The sequence below is a fragment of the Urocampus carinirostris genome, chromosome 8, assembly GCF_059441175.1.
Source record: "Urocampus carinirostris isolate Australia breed hairy pipefish chromosome 8, RoL_Ucar_1.0, whole genome shotgun sequence".
Lineage (NCBI taxonomy): Eukaryota > Metazoa > Chordata > Actinopteri > Syngnathiformes > Syngnathidae > Urocampus > Urocampus carinirostris.
Genome location: NC_142356.1, coordinates 10,612,456 through 10,627,631, shown reverse-complemented (window position 1 = coordinate 10,627,631; position 15,176 = coordinate 10,612,456). Strand labels below are relative to the sequence as shown.

Below are 15,176 nucleotides of genomic sequence, written 5' to 3'. Positions count from 1 at the left end.
TGACCTCACCAAAACAATCGATGTACAGTGGTACCTCTACTTACAAATGTCTCAGGTTACAAAGAACCTCAATGGGAAAATATTGCTTCTAGTTACAAAGCCGTTTCAGAATACAAAGTCAAACTTGTGCGTATGTGTATATCCCCGCATGCTCTTCACATCCCCTTCCTGCTCTGTAAACAGTCTACTCTACAGTAACGCTATGACAGGGGTTTCAACCTCATTTTAACTGGGGGGCCACACGATAGAACAAACGTTCTCTCGGGGGGCCGGACTAGTAGATTAGAGAGAAAGAAAAAGAGAAAATGAAATAAGAGAAAGAGGGAGAAAAAGAGAGAGGGTGGGACAAAGAAAAAGAGAAGACAGAGAGAGAACAGGAGAAACAAAAGAGATAAAAAGAGAAATAGTGAGGAGAGGGGGAAAGAAAGAAATCCAAAGAGGATTAGAAGGAGAGAAAGAGGAGAGAAAAGAAAAGGAGAGAAAGAGATAAGGGGAAATCAAAATAGAGAGAGAGAAAAAGCGAAAAAAGGAAAAAAAATGAGAAAGCAAAGGAAGGTAAAAGGACAGAGAGAGACAAAGAAAGAGAACAAGAGACACAGAGAGTGAGAGAAAAAGAAATAAATATAATTACAGTGTCTTTGTGAGAGGCACCTGGCTTTGGCAACATCAATTGGACATTTTTCAACTTCTAGCTTGTTTTTCTCTTGAGCTTCTCTGAGTGTTGTCTCGCGGGCCGGATTCAATCCCTTAGTGGGCCTGATCCGGCCCGCGGGCCGCCTGTTAGACACCCCTGCGCTATGAAGAGCTATCATTCCCAATGGACCCCACGAAAGACGTGCAGAAAAGTGGAGGAGAAAAGAAGAGGAGACTTTTTCTGGCCATCAAGACAAAGCAAGGGATAATAGAAAAAGGCATGAAAATCCACAATGCTGTGTAGGAGGAGTTCAGAGACAACAAGGAGGAGGATGCAGCCACCAAATAGCTCAAATTAAAGACAATTTGTCAAAATTCCATGAAGTCTCACAATTTTTGGAAAGTAATCACCCATAAAGTGTTGACAGGCCGGGCTATTGCTCATTATGATGACATCTGCCTCGCACTTTTCCGACGGATCGTCAAAAGCCGGGAAAAGCAGACGTCATTGGATCAGTTTTTCGAGTAACGCGAGGCAAAAAAAACCCCCCAAAAAACTGCCGAGGATCAGTAAAAAAAGAGGCCAGTTATAAGGTAAATGAATATGTTTATTATTTCCTTTGTTTTTAAGTTTGTATCTTTCCTTTTATGTTTTTTATGGGGTCATCTAATTTTAAGATGTATTTGTTTCACGTTACGATGCTCCTTTTATGATTTATTTAAAAAAAGATCGTAGTTTTGCAGGGCTCGGAACGGATTAGTGCATTTACATTCAAAAGGCGTTTCTACTCACAAATGGTTCAGGTTACAAGCTACTCTCAGAACAAATTAAATCCGTAAGTAGAGGTTTCACTGTATTTAAGGTGGTTGTAAGCCAGGGTCAATTCTTTTTAAGTTGTATTTTTCTTCATTTAGTGAATGGGTAAGTGTGAAGCACATCGTAAAGCGCTTTGGGAGGTCTTCATTGACTCGAAAAGCGCTATAGAAATGCAGACCGTTTACCATTCATTTGATGCAAAGTGTATCGAGTCAGACTGCTGGGAAACATGGCAACAATTTCAAGCATTGACAAGCACTTCACCCAAAATGCAATCATTAAAACACCCACAAGCCTTTTCAAGGATTTCAAGCACCTGCACAAACCTTGAATATATTACCTTGCAAGCTTATTTGAAAATGCCTCTTGAATATTTCAATTTCATTTTTATTGAGTTTGTATTTTGCTCGATAAGAGCAATGACTGCAAGCCTTGTTGTTTTGCATTGCCAAAGTCTAACTGATAATGCTAGAATTGGACATCATGTGTAAAAAAATAATAATTATGATAAAAAAAACCCAAAGGGTCCTAGTGATCAAAACGACCACAGATAAAAGACTAATCGAAATCCAGTCCTACAGTGTCTGAGGGCACGATACACATCGTGAGGTTGGAAAGATAGAGCGCCGTCGTCATGGGAACGAGACCTGCCGCCACCTTCAGGAGGATCAGCAATCTCTCCGAGGCCTTGGCTACGCCGTCTTCCGTCTGCAGGGGGAGACAAAGATTCAAACTGCAGTCACGGCAGAGAGTACAGTGGGACCTCGCTACTTTGCGCTTCGACGTTCGCGGCCTGTATTAGTTAAAAAAATAATATCAATTTAAAAAAATTAAAATATAGTAATAATGAAAAATATTACATTCAAATTAGAAATTACATTATTTTACAAAATTTGAAAACAAAATATTCAATTAGAATTAGTAATTGCATCATTTTACAACATAAACGCAAGCTCATTGGCCAGCACTTGCTGAATACTCGACTCCCCATTGGCCCATTCACTACAGTAGACCACGCTTACCTCGTATACAGTACAGCACTGTACGCTTCTCGCCATAGCTCGCAGTTAGCCTTTTTCTCGCGGTGAATTTTTAAGTCTAAACGTTTTTTGAAGCCCTTCGTGACGCCTCCCATACGCTCTTTATCCCTTGGCGCATCGAGTGAACCGAAGAAAAAGCGAAAGATGTTAACGATTAACGAAAAAGTGAGTTTATCGGGCAAGTTGAAAGCAGGAAATAGCTACGCGAGCGTAGCCTGACAATATGGCCTGAATGAATCCACGGTACGGTACATAAAGAAGGAAGAGAAGAACATCCGCCAAACTGCTGCAATATCTTTCACGAAAGATGCCAAAAGGGTTGTAAACACCCAGCATAAGACCATGGTGCGAATGGAAAATGCACTGGTTATTTGGATCCACGATTGTAGGGTGAAGAAAATCAGCCTGGATGCAGACCTAATTTGAGGTTAAAAGAACTTATTGTAAGAGGTAAGTTAAATTCTGTTTTTTTGTTTGATTGTTTAACAAGAATCTCTCTAACCGTATTTCATATGGTGTACTGTTTTGAACCGTTTACAGGGGGGGGATTACTGCAAAGGTTTTTTTTTTGAAGGGGCGTCGCTACTTCGCAGATTTTCACTTTTCGCGGGTGGTTTTGGTCCCCATTAACCGGGTCTCAAAAAAAAAATAATAAAATGATTTATTATTTTCTTTAGCATTTTTGAAGGGCCGTCGCGGATTTTCACTTTTCGCAAGTGGTTTTGGTCCCCATTAACCGCGATAACCGAGGTCCGACTGTATATTCAATCCATGGGAACATGTACCGTTTTTACGCGCTATAAGGCGCACCCAAAAATGCCAAATCTGAAAGTCCGCCATATAATTACTACACCAAGTTTTACAGTTTCCCAAACTAAAATCGCTGAACATTGCATGCAAGGGGATTTGAACCCAGGTCGTGGCAGTCAAGGCGCCAACACTGTACCATAAGGTCACCAGTGTTTCATACAGGACTCGTACACCTTTTCCCTGGTCAAATTCAAGCACTTTCAAGGCCATTTTTCAAATTTGATTCCAGTACCTTCAAAGGAAGAAATCCAGCGCTGATCAAAAGAACGGTTTATTTTTGTTGACAAATAAAGTTGCCATCTTGCTGTTAAGACATACTTTGTACTATTTTGAGCGGTTACTATGCATGATCTAAGGCAGGGATGTCAAACTCATTTTAACTCGGGGGGCCACACGATAGAACAAACATTCTCTTGGGGACCGGATTAGAAGTAGTAGATTAGAGAGAGAAAAAAAAAGAGGGAGAAAGAAATAAGAGAAAGAGAGGGAGAGAAAGGGAGAAAGGGTGGGACAAAGAGAGAGAAAAAAAACAAATTGTGAGAAACAAATGAGATAAAAAGAGAAATAGTGAGAGGGGAAGGAGAAAAAAATCCAGAGAAAGAGAAAGGGGGAAAAGCAAGAGTAAGAGAGAAGAGAAACTGAAAAAAGGAAGAGGGCAGAAGAAGGTAAAAGGACATAGAGAAACAGAGGAACAACAAAAGATTACAAGAGAGAGAGAGAGATTAGAAAAAGAAAGAAAAGAAGAGGAAGAGAGAGAAACAAAGTGATAAAAAGTAAGAGGAAGAAAGAGAAAAAAATCCAGAGATATAAAAAGAGAGGAGAGAAAAAAGGAGAGGAATAGAGAAGGGGAAAGAAAGAGAGAGAGAAAGAGAAAATAGTGAGAAAAGAAAAAAGGAAGAGAGGGCAAATGAAGGTAATACAACACAGAGAAAGAGACAAAGAGGAACAAAGAAAGAGAAAGTAGCAGGGAGTGGGGGGAGTTAGAGAAATACAAGTACAGCATTTGTGAAAGGCACCTGGCTTTGGCAACATCAAGTGGACATATTTCAACCTGCAGCTTGTTTTTCTCTTGCGCTTCCCTCAGCGTTGTCTCTCTCGCAGCCCAGATTCAATCCCTTAGCGGGCCTGTTCCGACCCGCCTGTTTGACACCCCTGATCTACGGTCTTTTTGTGTTGATGGGCTGCTGTAAACTGACATGAATTCTGCCTGAACAACGCTTACGCAGTCTGGCTACGTCACTTGTTTATAAACACAGAAAATACAGTATTTACAAAAAGCATGAAAAGGAGCCAAATTTGGACTCATTTTAATGATATTGACCGCCCCGAAGCTGCTGAAATTTTGCTTTTTGTCTTACTGATTTGAATGTGTTTTTTGCATCTGTATCTAATTTAGTGAAATCATAATTGCAAATAGTATTTTTTTTTTTTTACATTTTATCATTTTTGAATAGCACTGAAAAGTAAATATTTTTCATTTATATTTTATCGTTTTGCATTTTCCGGAATTTTGTATTGTTCAACTTTAAATCGGTTCAGTGTGTAAAAGGCTAAAATTGTTATGTAAGAGGACAGCTCTATTTAGAAAGCTGGCATGGCACAATGAGAAGAGCCAGCTTCTGTGAATATTCTTATATTTCATGTGTTTTTCAGGGATCTAATGCAAAACATACAAAATAAGAAATCACCAAATAAAAAGGTACATGATGTTTTGTTATTATTAATAACATATAAAAAATAAAATAAAAATTAATCTGAAGAGCCGTTTGGGAGCCGAAAGAGCTGGGTCTTCTCAGTGAGCCATGACAGTTTTCTAAGTAGAGCTGTCCTCTTAGACGTATCAGTTATTTTCATGTACTTTCTAAATTTCTTCATTTTTGGCGTGGTTTTTAAGAGCCAGACTGCCAAGAAACATGGCAATGGCAAGCATTTTCAAGCAATTCCTTGAAAACTCAACATTAAAAATCAAGCATTTTTAGGGATTTCCAGCACCTGAGTGTTAGCAACTACCAACAAACAGAAATGTCAAAGTCGACAGTGTTTCGAGAGTTGAGTTTTACCTGATCCTCTGCAAAGAGAAGCGTGCAGCGTAACGACGCCACCAGCTCTCGGAGGGCGTCCAGGCGCTCTGGGGGGGCGTCGGCATTCCTTGCTACGGGTAACAATCAGTTTTTTTCCATTATCCCCAAAAAAGTGAGGTACTGTTTAACGGTGACAACGAGCACAATTGGATTTTAATGGAGCTTTTGACCTACCGTTGGTGGCCATGAAGCACACTTTGCCCAGAAAATATTCAGGATCCAAATACTTGAGGGACCCCTGTGCGGACTGCAGGCTAAGCCGCAACAACAAATTCAGAAAATGCATATGAGAAAGGTTAAAGGGCGGCATTAGCTCAGGAGGTAGAGCGCTCATCTTGGGATCAAGAGATCGCAGGTTCGATTCCCAGCCCCTCCGTGTTATATGTCTAAGTGTCCTTGGGCAAGACACTGAATCCCTCATGCCCCCAATAAGCAGGTAGGTGCCTTGCATGGCTGACTCCTTATTGGTGTGTGAGTGTGTGTGTGAATGGGTAAGTGTGAAGCACATTGAAAAGCGCTTTGGGAGGTCTTCATTGACTTGAAAAGCGCTATAGAAATGCAGACCTTTTAAACCTTTAGCTGGCTTGTTTTAGTTATCGTATTTTACGGACTATAAGTCACTCTCTTAAACCATTGGCCAAGGCTGTGTCTTATACTCAGTAGGAACTCATGTATGCAATTATCAACACATGATTTTCAGTACTAAATATAATTTCAGGTTGTTATTTTCACACTAAACAGCAAGAGGGCACTCTAGGCCTGTATTGATCATATCAAAATTGGCGGTAAAACAACTGAGAAGAAGATAACACGACATGAGTTTATTTTTCTACTATTCTAATATTATTGATCAATTAGTAATTCCCCAAAATTAGATAACTGGTACTCAAATGCAATAATCCATACAAATATTTATAACTCTATATAGTAGACCCCGCTTCCCCCTTTTGAAGTTTTCACCATACGTTGTGAATTAACATGTTTTTTCATCCCCTCTTTAAGGTATTTTGCCCACTATACAACATAAACAGAAAGTTTATTCGTATGTTAAAAAAAAAAAAAAAAAAAAAAAAAACTTGTTTGTGCCTATGACTGTGCGAGGTATGTCTCCGGGATGCCTGTCTGTTTTTGTTTGAGGTCATATAAAATGCTAGTCTGCTATTGCTTTGCCTCACTGCATCATTAAAAGGATGATATGCTATTGGCTGGACTACCTCCCACAATGCCTTTTCCCCTCTATTCATTCAGTTCGGAATCTCATGTGCTTTGCACTTTGGCAATACAATACCGTGATTTTTTTAAAATTATTTTTTCTCTATGTGTCCTAAGGATTGCTGTGATGTAAAAGAGCAATAACCATGGGAACTAAGCTTGCTATTACGAAGAAATACAAAAGAAGGCACGCTAACGGCTACCCTTGCTAAATCGCATGGCTTTAACAAAGCAACCAGCTATTATTACAAAAGTCAATATGCAATTAAACCATGGAAATATTCAAAGGGCATAACAATCCTCGATAGTAGGAATTGTAAAAAATGTTTAGTTTTGAATGCGCTGACGCAGTCTCCACCCCTGCATCCACCTGCTACCCTTCTCGGCCAGCTCGTATCACGTCACGCCAAAGGTAAATAAAATTTCATTTTTTTCCTATATGTGTATAATTATTTGTTATTTAATTGTATAGAGGAACATTCCACATAGTGTGCACCAAGTATGACATACCTATTGACATTAATATTTGTATCTGGAATACCCGGGGAGCGAATTACCCCTGGTTTGCATCCCACAATTTCACTTTGCGATCCCACCACAGAACAGATTAATGTCACATCCCGGGGGTCTACTGTACAGGGAGTGCAGAATTATTAGGCAAGTTGTATTTTTGAGGATGAATTTTATTATTGAACAACAACCATGTTCTTAATGAACCCAAAAGTCTCATTAATATCAAAGCTGAATATTTTGGAAGTTGGAGTGGGGCTTTTTTAGTTTTAGCTATTTTAGGAGGATATCTGTGTGTGCAGGTGACTATTACTGTGCATAATTATTAGGCAACTTAACAAAAAACAAATGTATACCCATTTCAATTATTTATTTTCATCAGGGAAACCAATATAACAGCTCAACATTCACAAATATACATTTCTGACATTCAAAAACAAAACAAAAACAAATCAGTGACCAATATAGCCACCTTTCTTTGCAAGGACACTCAAAAGCCTGCCATCCATGGATTCTGTCAGTGCTTTGATCTGTTCACGATCAACATTGCGTGCAGCAGCAACCACAGCCTCCCAGACACTGTTCAGAGAGGTGTACTGTTTTCCCTCCTTGTAAATCTCACATTTGATGAGGGACCACAGGTTCTCTATGGGGTTCAGATCAGGTGAACAAGGAGGCCATGTCATTAGTTTTTCTTCTTTTAGACCCTTTCTTGCCAGCCACGCTGTGGAGTACTTGGATGCGTGTGATGGAGCGTTGTCCTGCATGAAAATCATGTTTTTCTTGAAGGATGCGGACTTCTTCCTGTACCACTGCTTGAAGAAGGTGTCTTCCAGAAACTGGCAGTAGGACTGGGAGTTGAGCTTGAGTCCATCCTCAACCCGAAAAGGCCCCACAAGCTCATCTTTGATGATACCAGCCCATACCAGTACCCCACCTCCACCTTGCTGGCGTCTGAGGCGGACTGGAGCTCTCTGCCCTTTACCGATCCAGCCACGGGCCCATCCATCTGGCCCATCAAGACTCACTCTCATTTCATCAGTCCATAAAACCTTAGAAAAATCCGTCTTGAGATTTTTCTTGGCCCAGTCTTGACGTTTCAGCGGTGGTCGTTTTTCAGCCTTTCTTACCTTGGCCATGTCTCTGAGTATTGCACACCTTGTGCTTTTGGGCACTCCAGTGATGTTGCAGCTCTGAAATATGGCAAAACTGGTGGCAAGTGGCATCTTGGCAGCTGTACGCTTGACTTTTAGCAGTTCACGGGCAGTTATTTTGCGCCTTGGTTTTTCTACACGCTTCTTGCGACCCTGTTGACTATTTTGAATGTAACGCTTGATTGTTCGATGATCACGCTTCAGAAGCTTGGCAATTTTAGGAGTGCTGCATCCCTCTGCAAGATATCTCACTATTTTTGACTTTTCAGAGCCTGTCAAGTCCCTCTTCTGACCCATTTTGCCAAAGGAAAGGAAGTTGCCTAATAATTATGCACACCTGATATAGGGTGTTGATGTCATTAGACCACACCCCTTCTCATTACAGAGATGCACATCACCTGATATGCTAAATTGGTAGTAGGCTTTCGAGCCTATACAGCTTGGAGTAAGACAACATGCATAAAGAGGATGATGTGGTCAAAATACTCATTTGCCTAATAATTCTGCACTCCCTGTATTAAGTTACTAGCACGTAAACATGATCATTTCATTTTAGACTGGCTGTACCTGAGCTCGGATGTAAGGTTGATGATAAAAACCACAAGGTCTATCCTTGGGCGACAGTGCTGGTGTTCAAAGGGCAGAGGCAGACTCTTGGCGAGTCTCCTGTTTGGAAAACATACTGGAATTAGAAAAACATATTCAAACACGGACAAATCAAGTTGCACACCAGTAAAAAAGATTGAGTACTCCTGGAGACAGACCACATAACACATTTATTTGTGTTTTTTTTTTTACCTCCGGGTGAGCGTTATGCACAAGGTGTTGTTGTGTTTGTGCAATAATTACACAGTTGTAAATATCACTGCGTGGACAATCTACGATCTAATATGATAATTCTCGATGACGAGCTCAATACGATTCAGGCATTTAGCCATTCCGCTCTATGCCATCCATGCATTATCTGCACCCCTTATCCTCAGTAGGGTCTCAGGGGTGCCCATCTCAGCTATCTTCGGGCAGTGGGCAAGGGACACCCTGAACTGGTTTCTAGCCAGTCGCAGGGAACACAGAGACAGACCCTAGGGACAATTTGAACCAGCCAACGCTTTTAAAAATAGATTTTATCGATTTGTTGTTGCAGCCCTACAGGGATTTCCTGCAAAGCATATGAAATGACTAAAGGTGACCGTTTTATTAATATTGATCATACATCATTCCCCCCAAAATTCTTGGGAGCCGTGTGGGGATTCGAGCGGAAAGAGACAGTTTTCTAAATACAGTGGAACCTCGGTTTTCGAACGCATCTCAGTTCGAACTAATCGGTGTCCGACCCAAAATTTTGAGAAATTCTTGCTTCGCTGTTTGGTCAAAAAATCGGAGTTCGAACGCCGGTAATGCGTGAGTGCATACGCTAGGGTGCGATGCCGAGCGGCGTACGGGTGTTTTAGCCCCTTATTTTGCCTCCGAAGAAAGTCAGTGCAAGCAGCAAAGTTGCTACAGGTGAAAAAAGAAAAGTAGTGCGTACAACTATTGCATTTAAGAAAGAAATAATAGACAAATATGAAGGAAGTGTGCGAGCGCCTTCTGCTGTCCACCACAAAGGTAAGAAATCCTATTCATAAGATTACGATAACGCGAACGTACGATTAGCCTGGGTTAGCTTTAAGTTTACGTTAAACATTCAGGGTGTTGGGAGGGAGCCCCCTTTCCAATGAACCACTCACCACTTGTTGTGGAGACCCGGGTGCTAAATGACCTCTAAACGACCTGATTTTTTTTTTTTTTTACACGTTCATGTTAGCGTAATCTTTTGTACGGAAGATTACGATAACGCGAACGTACGATTAGCCTGGGTTCGCTTTATGTTTACGTTAAACATTCAAGGTAAACATTCAGGGTGTTGGAACGGATTAAAATGATTTACATTATTTTTAATGGGAAAAATAATTTCGGTGATCGAACAAATCGGTCTTCGAACAGGGTTCTGGAACGGATTATGGTCGAGAACCCAGGTTCCACTGTACAGCTTGTACTCTTGCGTGCAACCAATAGGGGGTGACGCTTTACATGACAACGCCATAAAGACAAATGGTAAATGGTCTGCATTTATATAGCGCTTTTCAAGTCAATGAAGACCTCCCAAAGCGCTTTATAATGTGCTTCACACTTACCCAATCACACACACACACTCTCAACAGGCAAAAACACATGAACAAACATATAAACGTACATTTAAAAATGAACTCCTGGGTCCAGAAAGTTACATCTAATATACATAACATGAACCTAAACCAAAGGGAACTGACAAATGGTCCGCCATCTTGCTGCTACAGTAACCCAAAAACATCAAAAAGCCTTTAAGAAAACGAGATGTAAAATGGTGTTTTGGTCAATTCGATTCTCTGTAGTTTTATTTCCTTCTTATACTTTTTAGCACTAGTTTTCTAGTGGTCAAAAAATACACACTGTCCCTTTGAGTATGTCTAAAATACGGTATTTCAATCTACTGGCTCGGTACACATAATTATTTACAGTATTCTTTGGACCTAAAAAACAAAAATTGGCCAGAAATTTGAAAGTGCGCCCTGTCTTATATACTGGAGAATAGGGTGAAAATGCATAAAGTATATGTGTGTTAATACACAAAGTTTTACAGTGTACTACATTATTACAAGCCACCAGAGCAGGCGTGTCGGGATCATTTTCATGCACTTAAAAAAAAAAACTTTAATTATAATATATAATATTTAATATAACGAAAAAATTATTGCCTGGTCTCTGGAGTCAGACTGCCCAGAAACATGGCAATGGCAACAATTTCAGTGTTTAAGCACTTCTACCCAAAATTCAAGCATTTTCATGACCTTGAAAACACGACATTGAATTTGAAGCATTTTTAAGGATTTCAAGCACCCATACAACACCAATTTGCATGCCTCAATCAGCCAGGATCAAATAAAGTGGCCTCCTAAGAAGCCATATAAATACACTACGTTAGGCAAGGTAGAACTAATGCAACATAAAACAATTTGTTCTTTTGTTAGGGCAAACACTGTCACAGCGCAATACGCCAGAGATGTCAAAATGGCTATTCAAAATATACTTAATTTTCTGGTAGTATCAGCAGTTTGGGGGAGGAACCTCAACTCACACATTCAACGTGAATGCCGTCTCCGCCACCAGGGTTTTCGCTATTCTCTGCTGAAACTCTTCTTCTCTCTCCACCAGCTGAATCAAAAAACAAAAAAAAAATCACAATTTCAAGAGCTTGCACAGAAAACTTATCTTTTCTTTATGTTTTGGAGAGAACGTCGTTGGGCGTTGCCCCAAAAATACGCAGAGAGGAGATCTGGCAAAAAGGGAACGTGCTTTATTGCATTCGGGACACGTTCAAAGTTCCAGACGTTCAACATTGGCTTTTATAGTATTCTCAAATAAAGTTAAGATATCTCGTGAAGGTCGTCCGCCCCGGCTCTATCAGCATATCAGCTTGTGACCTCTTGCAACAACGTCATCCCATGACCTTCACCAGATGCCTACATACTTATCATTAGCTATTATCCACAACACATGTATCGTTTAAACAATCCAAATCTGTATTAGTTAGCACCTCTCCTTAGAAAATATGTAAACCAAAAAAAGTTTGGTATTTAAGTATGCAGATAAAAACAGCATGATTATTGCATAGATTTTAGACTGTCCCAGAAAAAAAGTCTCAATAGTAATGTGTTAATTCTAAAATATATATTAAAAAAACCCGAAGCAAATGCTCAAATATAAATTGTTGTCATAACTAAGGCAGTGTTGACATTGATTCCCAACAAATCTAGTTCAATTAATCCGTATTTGATTTAATTGATTACATTCAATATTGATTACATATTGTATATGAAAACAAACATGAAATATACTCTTATAAAATGCCTATCACAACATAAGTTTCAAAGCAAATTATGAAGAAGCAGTAAATGGTCGATTAATCTGTTTTATGGATATTTTTCTTTACAGTAACAGGATGATTTACAGAAAACGTTTATTATTTTAATATTACATAAATAATGTTACTTTTTACAGACAAAGGAAAGAATTTTTAAATTATACAACATATTAAACCGGGCAGCACGGCGGCACAGTTCTGAGGTCTTGGGAACCTCCTGTGTGGGTTCAAATCCAGCTACCGGACTTCCTGTGCGGAGTTTGTATGTTCTCCCCGTGCTTGCGTGGGTTTCCTCCCACATTCCAAAGACATGCAATTCAGGTGGATTGGCCGGTCCAAAATGTCCCTAGGTGTGAATGCGCCAGCGAGTTGTCTGTCCCCGTGTGCCCTGCGATTGGCTGGCAACCAGTTCAGGGTGTCCCCTGCCCACTGACCGATTGCTGGGATGGGCTCCTGCACCCCCGCAACCCTACTGAGGATAAGCGGTGCAGCTAATGAGATGGGATGAGATATTTGGTAAACCCATCCCTATATGTTTCAAGTATGTCATCTCCGAGTGACTAAAATGTGTACGGGCAGGCTAAAAACTATATAATGTTTCCTCCCCAAAATATTTCTTATTGGGTTTTTTTAATTAAATATGTATAAGAATAAAAAGTCTACCCTTAGTATGTCCATATCAGTAAGTCATGTTTATTTGTGACGCCCTAATCACAAGGAGTCTCAAAGGGCTGCACAGATTGTTGCAAACTACAGTCTATTATGACACCATCCCCTGATCTAAAACCTACATGAAGACACTTGTTTCTCAAATAATTTCCCATCAGTTTATTCTTCCACTAAAAGAAAAACAATAACTAAAATGTGTAAATAAATTGGATTATTTAGCAATTTAATTATCCGAATGTACTTTTATACTCCTTCACCTAGTCAATGTAAAAATAATAGATAAAATGTAAAGCTGAATTAGATTACTTATTCCTCAGTTACTGATTTGTTTTACAAGTAAAGCAAGAAAAATAAAATTAGGTGTCCTATGAAATTGCCTGTTTTTCTTTGCAAAAAAGCATGCCATTGCTCAGTACCTTTGCTTTCTTACAGTGACCAGTTAAGTAACTATTATTTACATTAGTAAATAATCCTTTTTACTCGAATAATATTATTAAGATATGAGGATTGTACGTGGAAGTAAATTCGAGTCAACACCATGTAAACTAAAACAATAAATGAAATAATCTCAATTCAGAATGTTGCCCGTTTATAATAATATTTATTTTTTTATAATAAAACATTTTATTTCGAAGGGCCTAGATTTGAGAGTGTTCTCCATTCGGGCCCCGGTGTTGTGGAATGCTCTGCAACTTCAGTGGAACTGTGTAAATCTAGTCTATAGCCCAGTGATTTTCAACCACTGTGCCGCGGCACACTAGTCTGCAGTGAGAGATCGTCAGGTATGCCGTGAGAAATTTTCCAATGTCAATTTTTAAATTTTATAAAACATCTCTAAATAATTTTCTGCAAATATGTCATTGTCAAGTGTCTGTGCTGTAAAAACTGGGGGTACTATGAATTATATTGAAATTAAACATATTGCTCAGTGTCATTTTATAACATTTTTGGTAAGTGGTGTACCGCAAAAATTTCCAATGTAAAAAAAATTCCCTGGCTCAAAAAAGGTTGAAAAAAACTGCTTTAGCCTTTAAATGACCTATGTTATGTAGACAATAACTTGTGTATTATTTGTTATTGCAACATCCATTGCAGCCTGGTCATCCTGGAAGGGGGGATTACCTCAAAGTTTCAAAGTTTTTCCTTTCCTTCATGTAGGTTTTAAATCAGGGGGTGGTGTCATAGTAGTCTGTAGTTTGCAATAATCTGTGGTCCGCGCAGCCCTTTGTAATTACGGGCGTCACAAAAAAACATGACTTGACTAATGATCTAGATGTACTACATCCTTGCTGCAAGCTTCGTTCTAAGGTAACTGTCGTAAGTAGTATTTTTCTTTTTTTGAGTGTTTGTTCGATTAGGTGCTAAATTAAACTGTACACACAGACTTCCTGATGGCCATTTGACAAGCATTTATAATTGGCATAGCAATAAAACAGGGACCAGATATATTATTTTGCTTCAATTGTATTTCAAAATCAATTTGATGAAAGTAATCTATTTAAAAACGAATACACATAAACATGACGTAGATGTCTGCATGTATATTTATTCTTAAATGAAAAAAAATGGATGGGGCTCCAGGCTTGGCCCCTTGGTCAAATTATTTACCCAATGCAGCCGCCCAGACGAGCTCGGTACACTTCGAGTTAGGCAACCGACCCAGGACTGGGAGGTCACAGGTTCGAGCACCGAGTCGTACCTATCCATTACAATGCCTATTTTAACACTGTCAGTGTTTCTGTTGTAAAAAGTCACTTGTCGTATATATTTAACATTATACTTTTCGAAAGAAAAGATAATTTAGAATAAAAACGTGAGAGGAAAGCGGAAAAACTCTAGAAACGAAACGGTGACATCGACTCCGTACGACCCAACACTGTTCAAAATGCAGTCTTAGCCGTAAACGAAGGTCAAAAACAGGACTTACCAAAATACTGGCGGTGTTCAAAACAGGCTGTCGACTATACGGTTTCAGCAAAGCCATTTTGAGAAAAATATCTCATTTTAAAACGATTAGGTGTGTAATGTGTTGCCGGAGTCTCTCGTCAGCGCCATTTTAATCCTAGCCCGCCTTTTTTTTTAAACGAATGACGTCATCAGATTTCCTACCAGGTTTTGACTCATCACCGCCACCCATTGGTTAAAATGAGTACTACATGTAATTCAAGCACCTTTTTCTCGTATTGCCAAATCCATGTGGAAAACAGGGGTTCCTTTATTTAACCACTAGATTTCGCTGTATTGCAATGCACCCCAAAATGAGTGCTAAAATTCAAAAGAACACAAACTAGAGACTTAAAACGACCATAT

The 15,176-nt window shown here is 39.5% G+C and overlaps 1 protein-coding gene across 1 annotated transcript; it reads right to left on the bottom strand.

Moving 5' to 3' along the window:
• Window positions 1–1,816: 1,816 nt before the first annotated feature.
• Window positions 1,817–14,962, bottom strand: cenpm (centromere protein M). The gene is made up of 6 exons (XM_088341588.1): window positions 14,794–14,962; window positions 11,412–11,488; window positions 8,825–8,923; window positions 5,556–5,635; window positions 5,361–5,452; window positions 1,817–2,158 (listed from the first exon to the last, which is right to left on the bottom strand). The coding sequence occupies exons 1-6, from the start codon at window positions 14,848–14,850 to the stop codon at window positions 2,009–2,011; spliced, it is 555 nt and encodes a 184-aa protein (XP_088197714.1). The 5' UTR covers window positions 14,851–14,962; the 3' UTR covers window positions 1,817–2,008.
• Between the last annotated feature and the right edge of the window lie 214 nt (window positions 14,963–15,176).

Excerpts from the sequence above, each read along its gene's own strand:
- cenpm (XM_088341588.1), bottom strand. The coding sequence starts at position 14,850 with ATGGCTTTGCTGAAACCGTATAGTCGACAGCCTGTTTTGAACACCGCC. Across the intron at positions 5,636-8,824 it reads AACCTTACATCCGAGCTCAG|CCTGCAGTCCGCACAGGGGT; the intron begins GTACAGCCAGTC and ends GTTGCGGCTTAG. Across the intron at positions 5,453-5,555 it reads GTGCTTCATGGCCACCAACG|CAAGGAATGCCGACGCCCCC; the intron begins GTAGGTCAAAAG and ends TGTTACCCGTAG.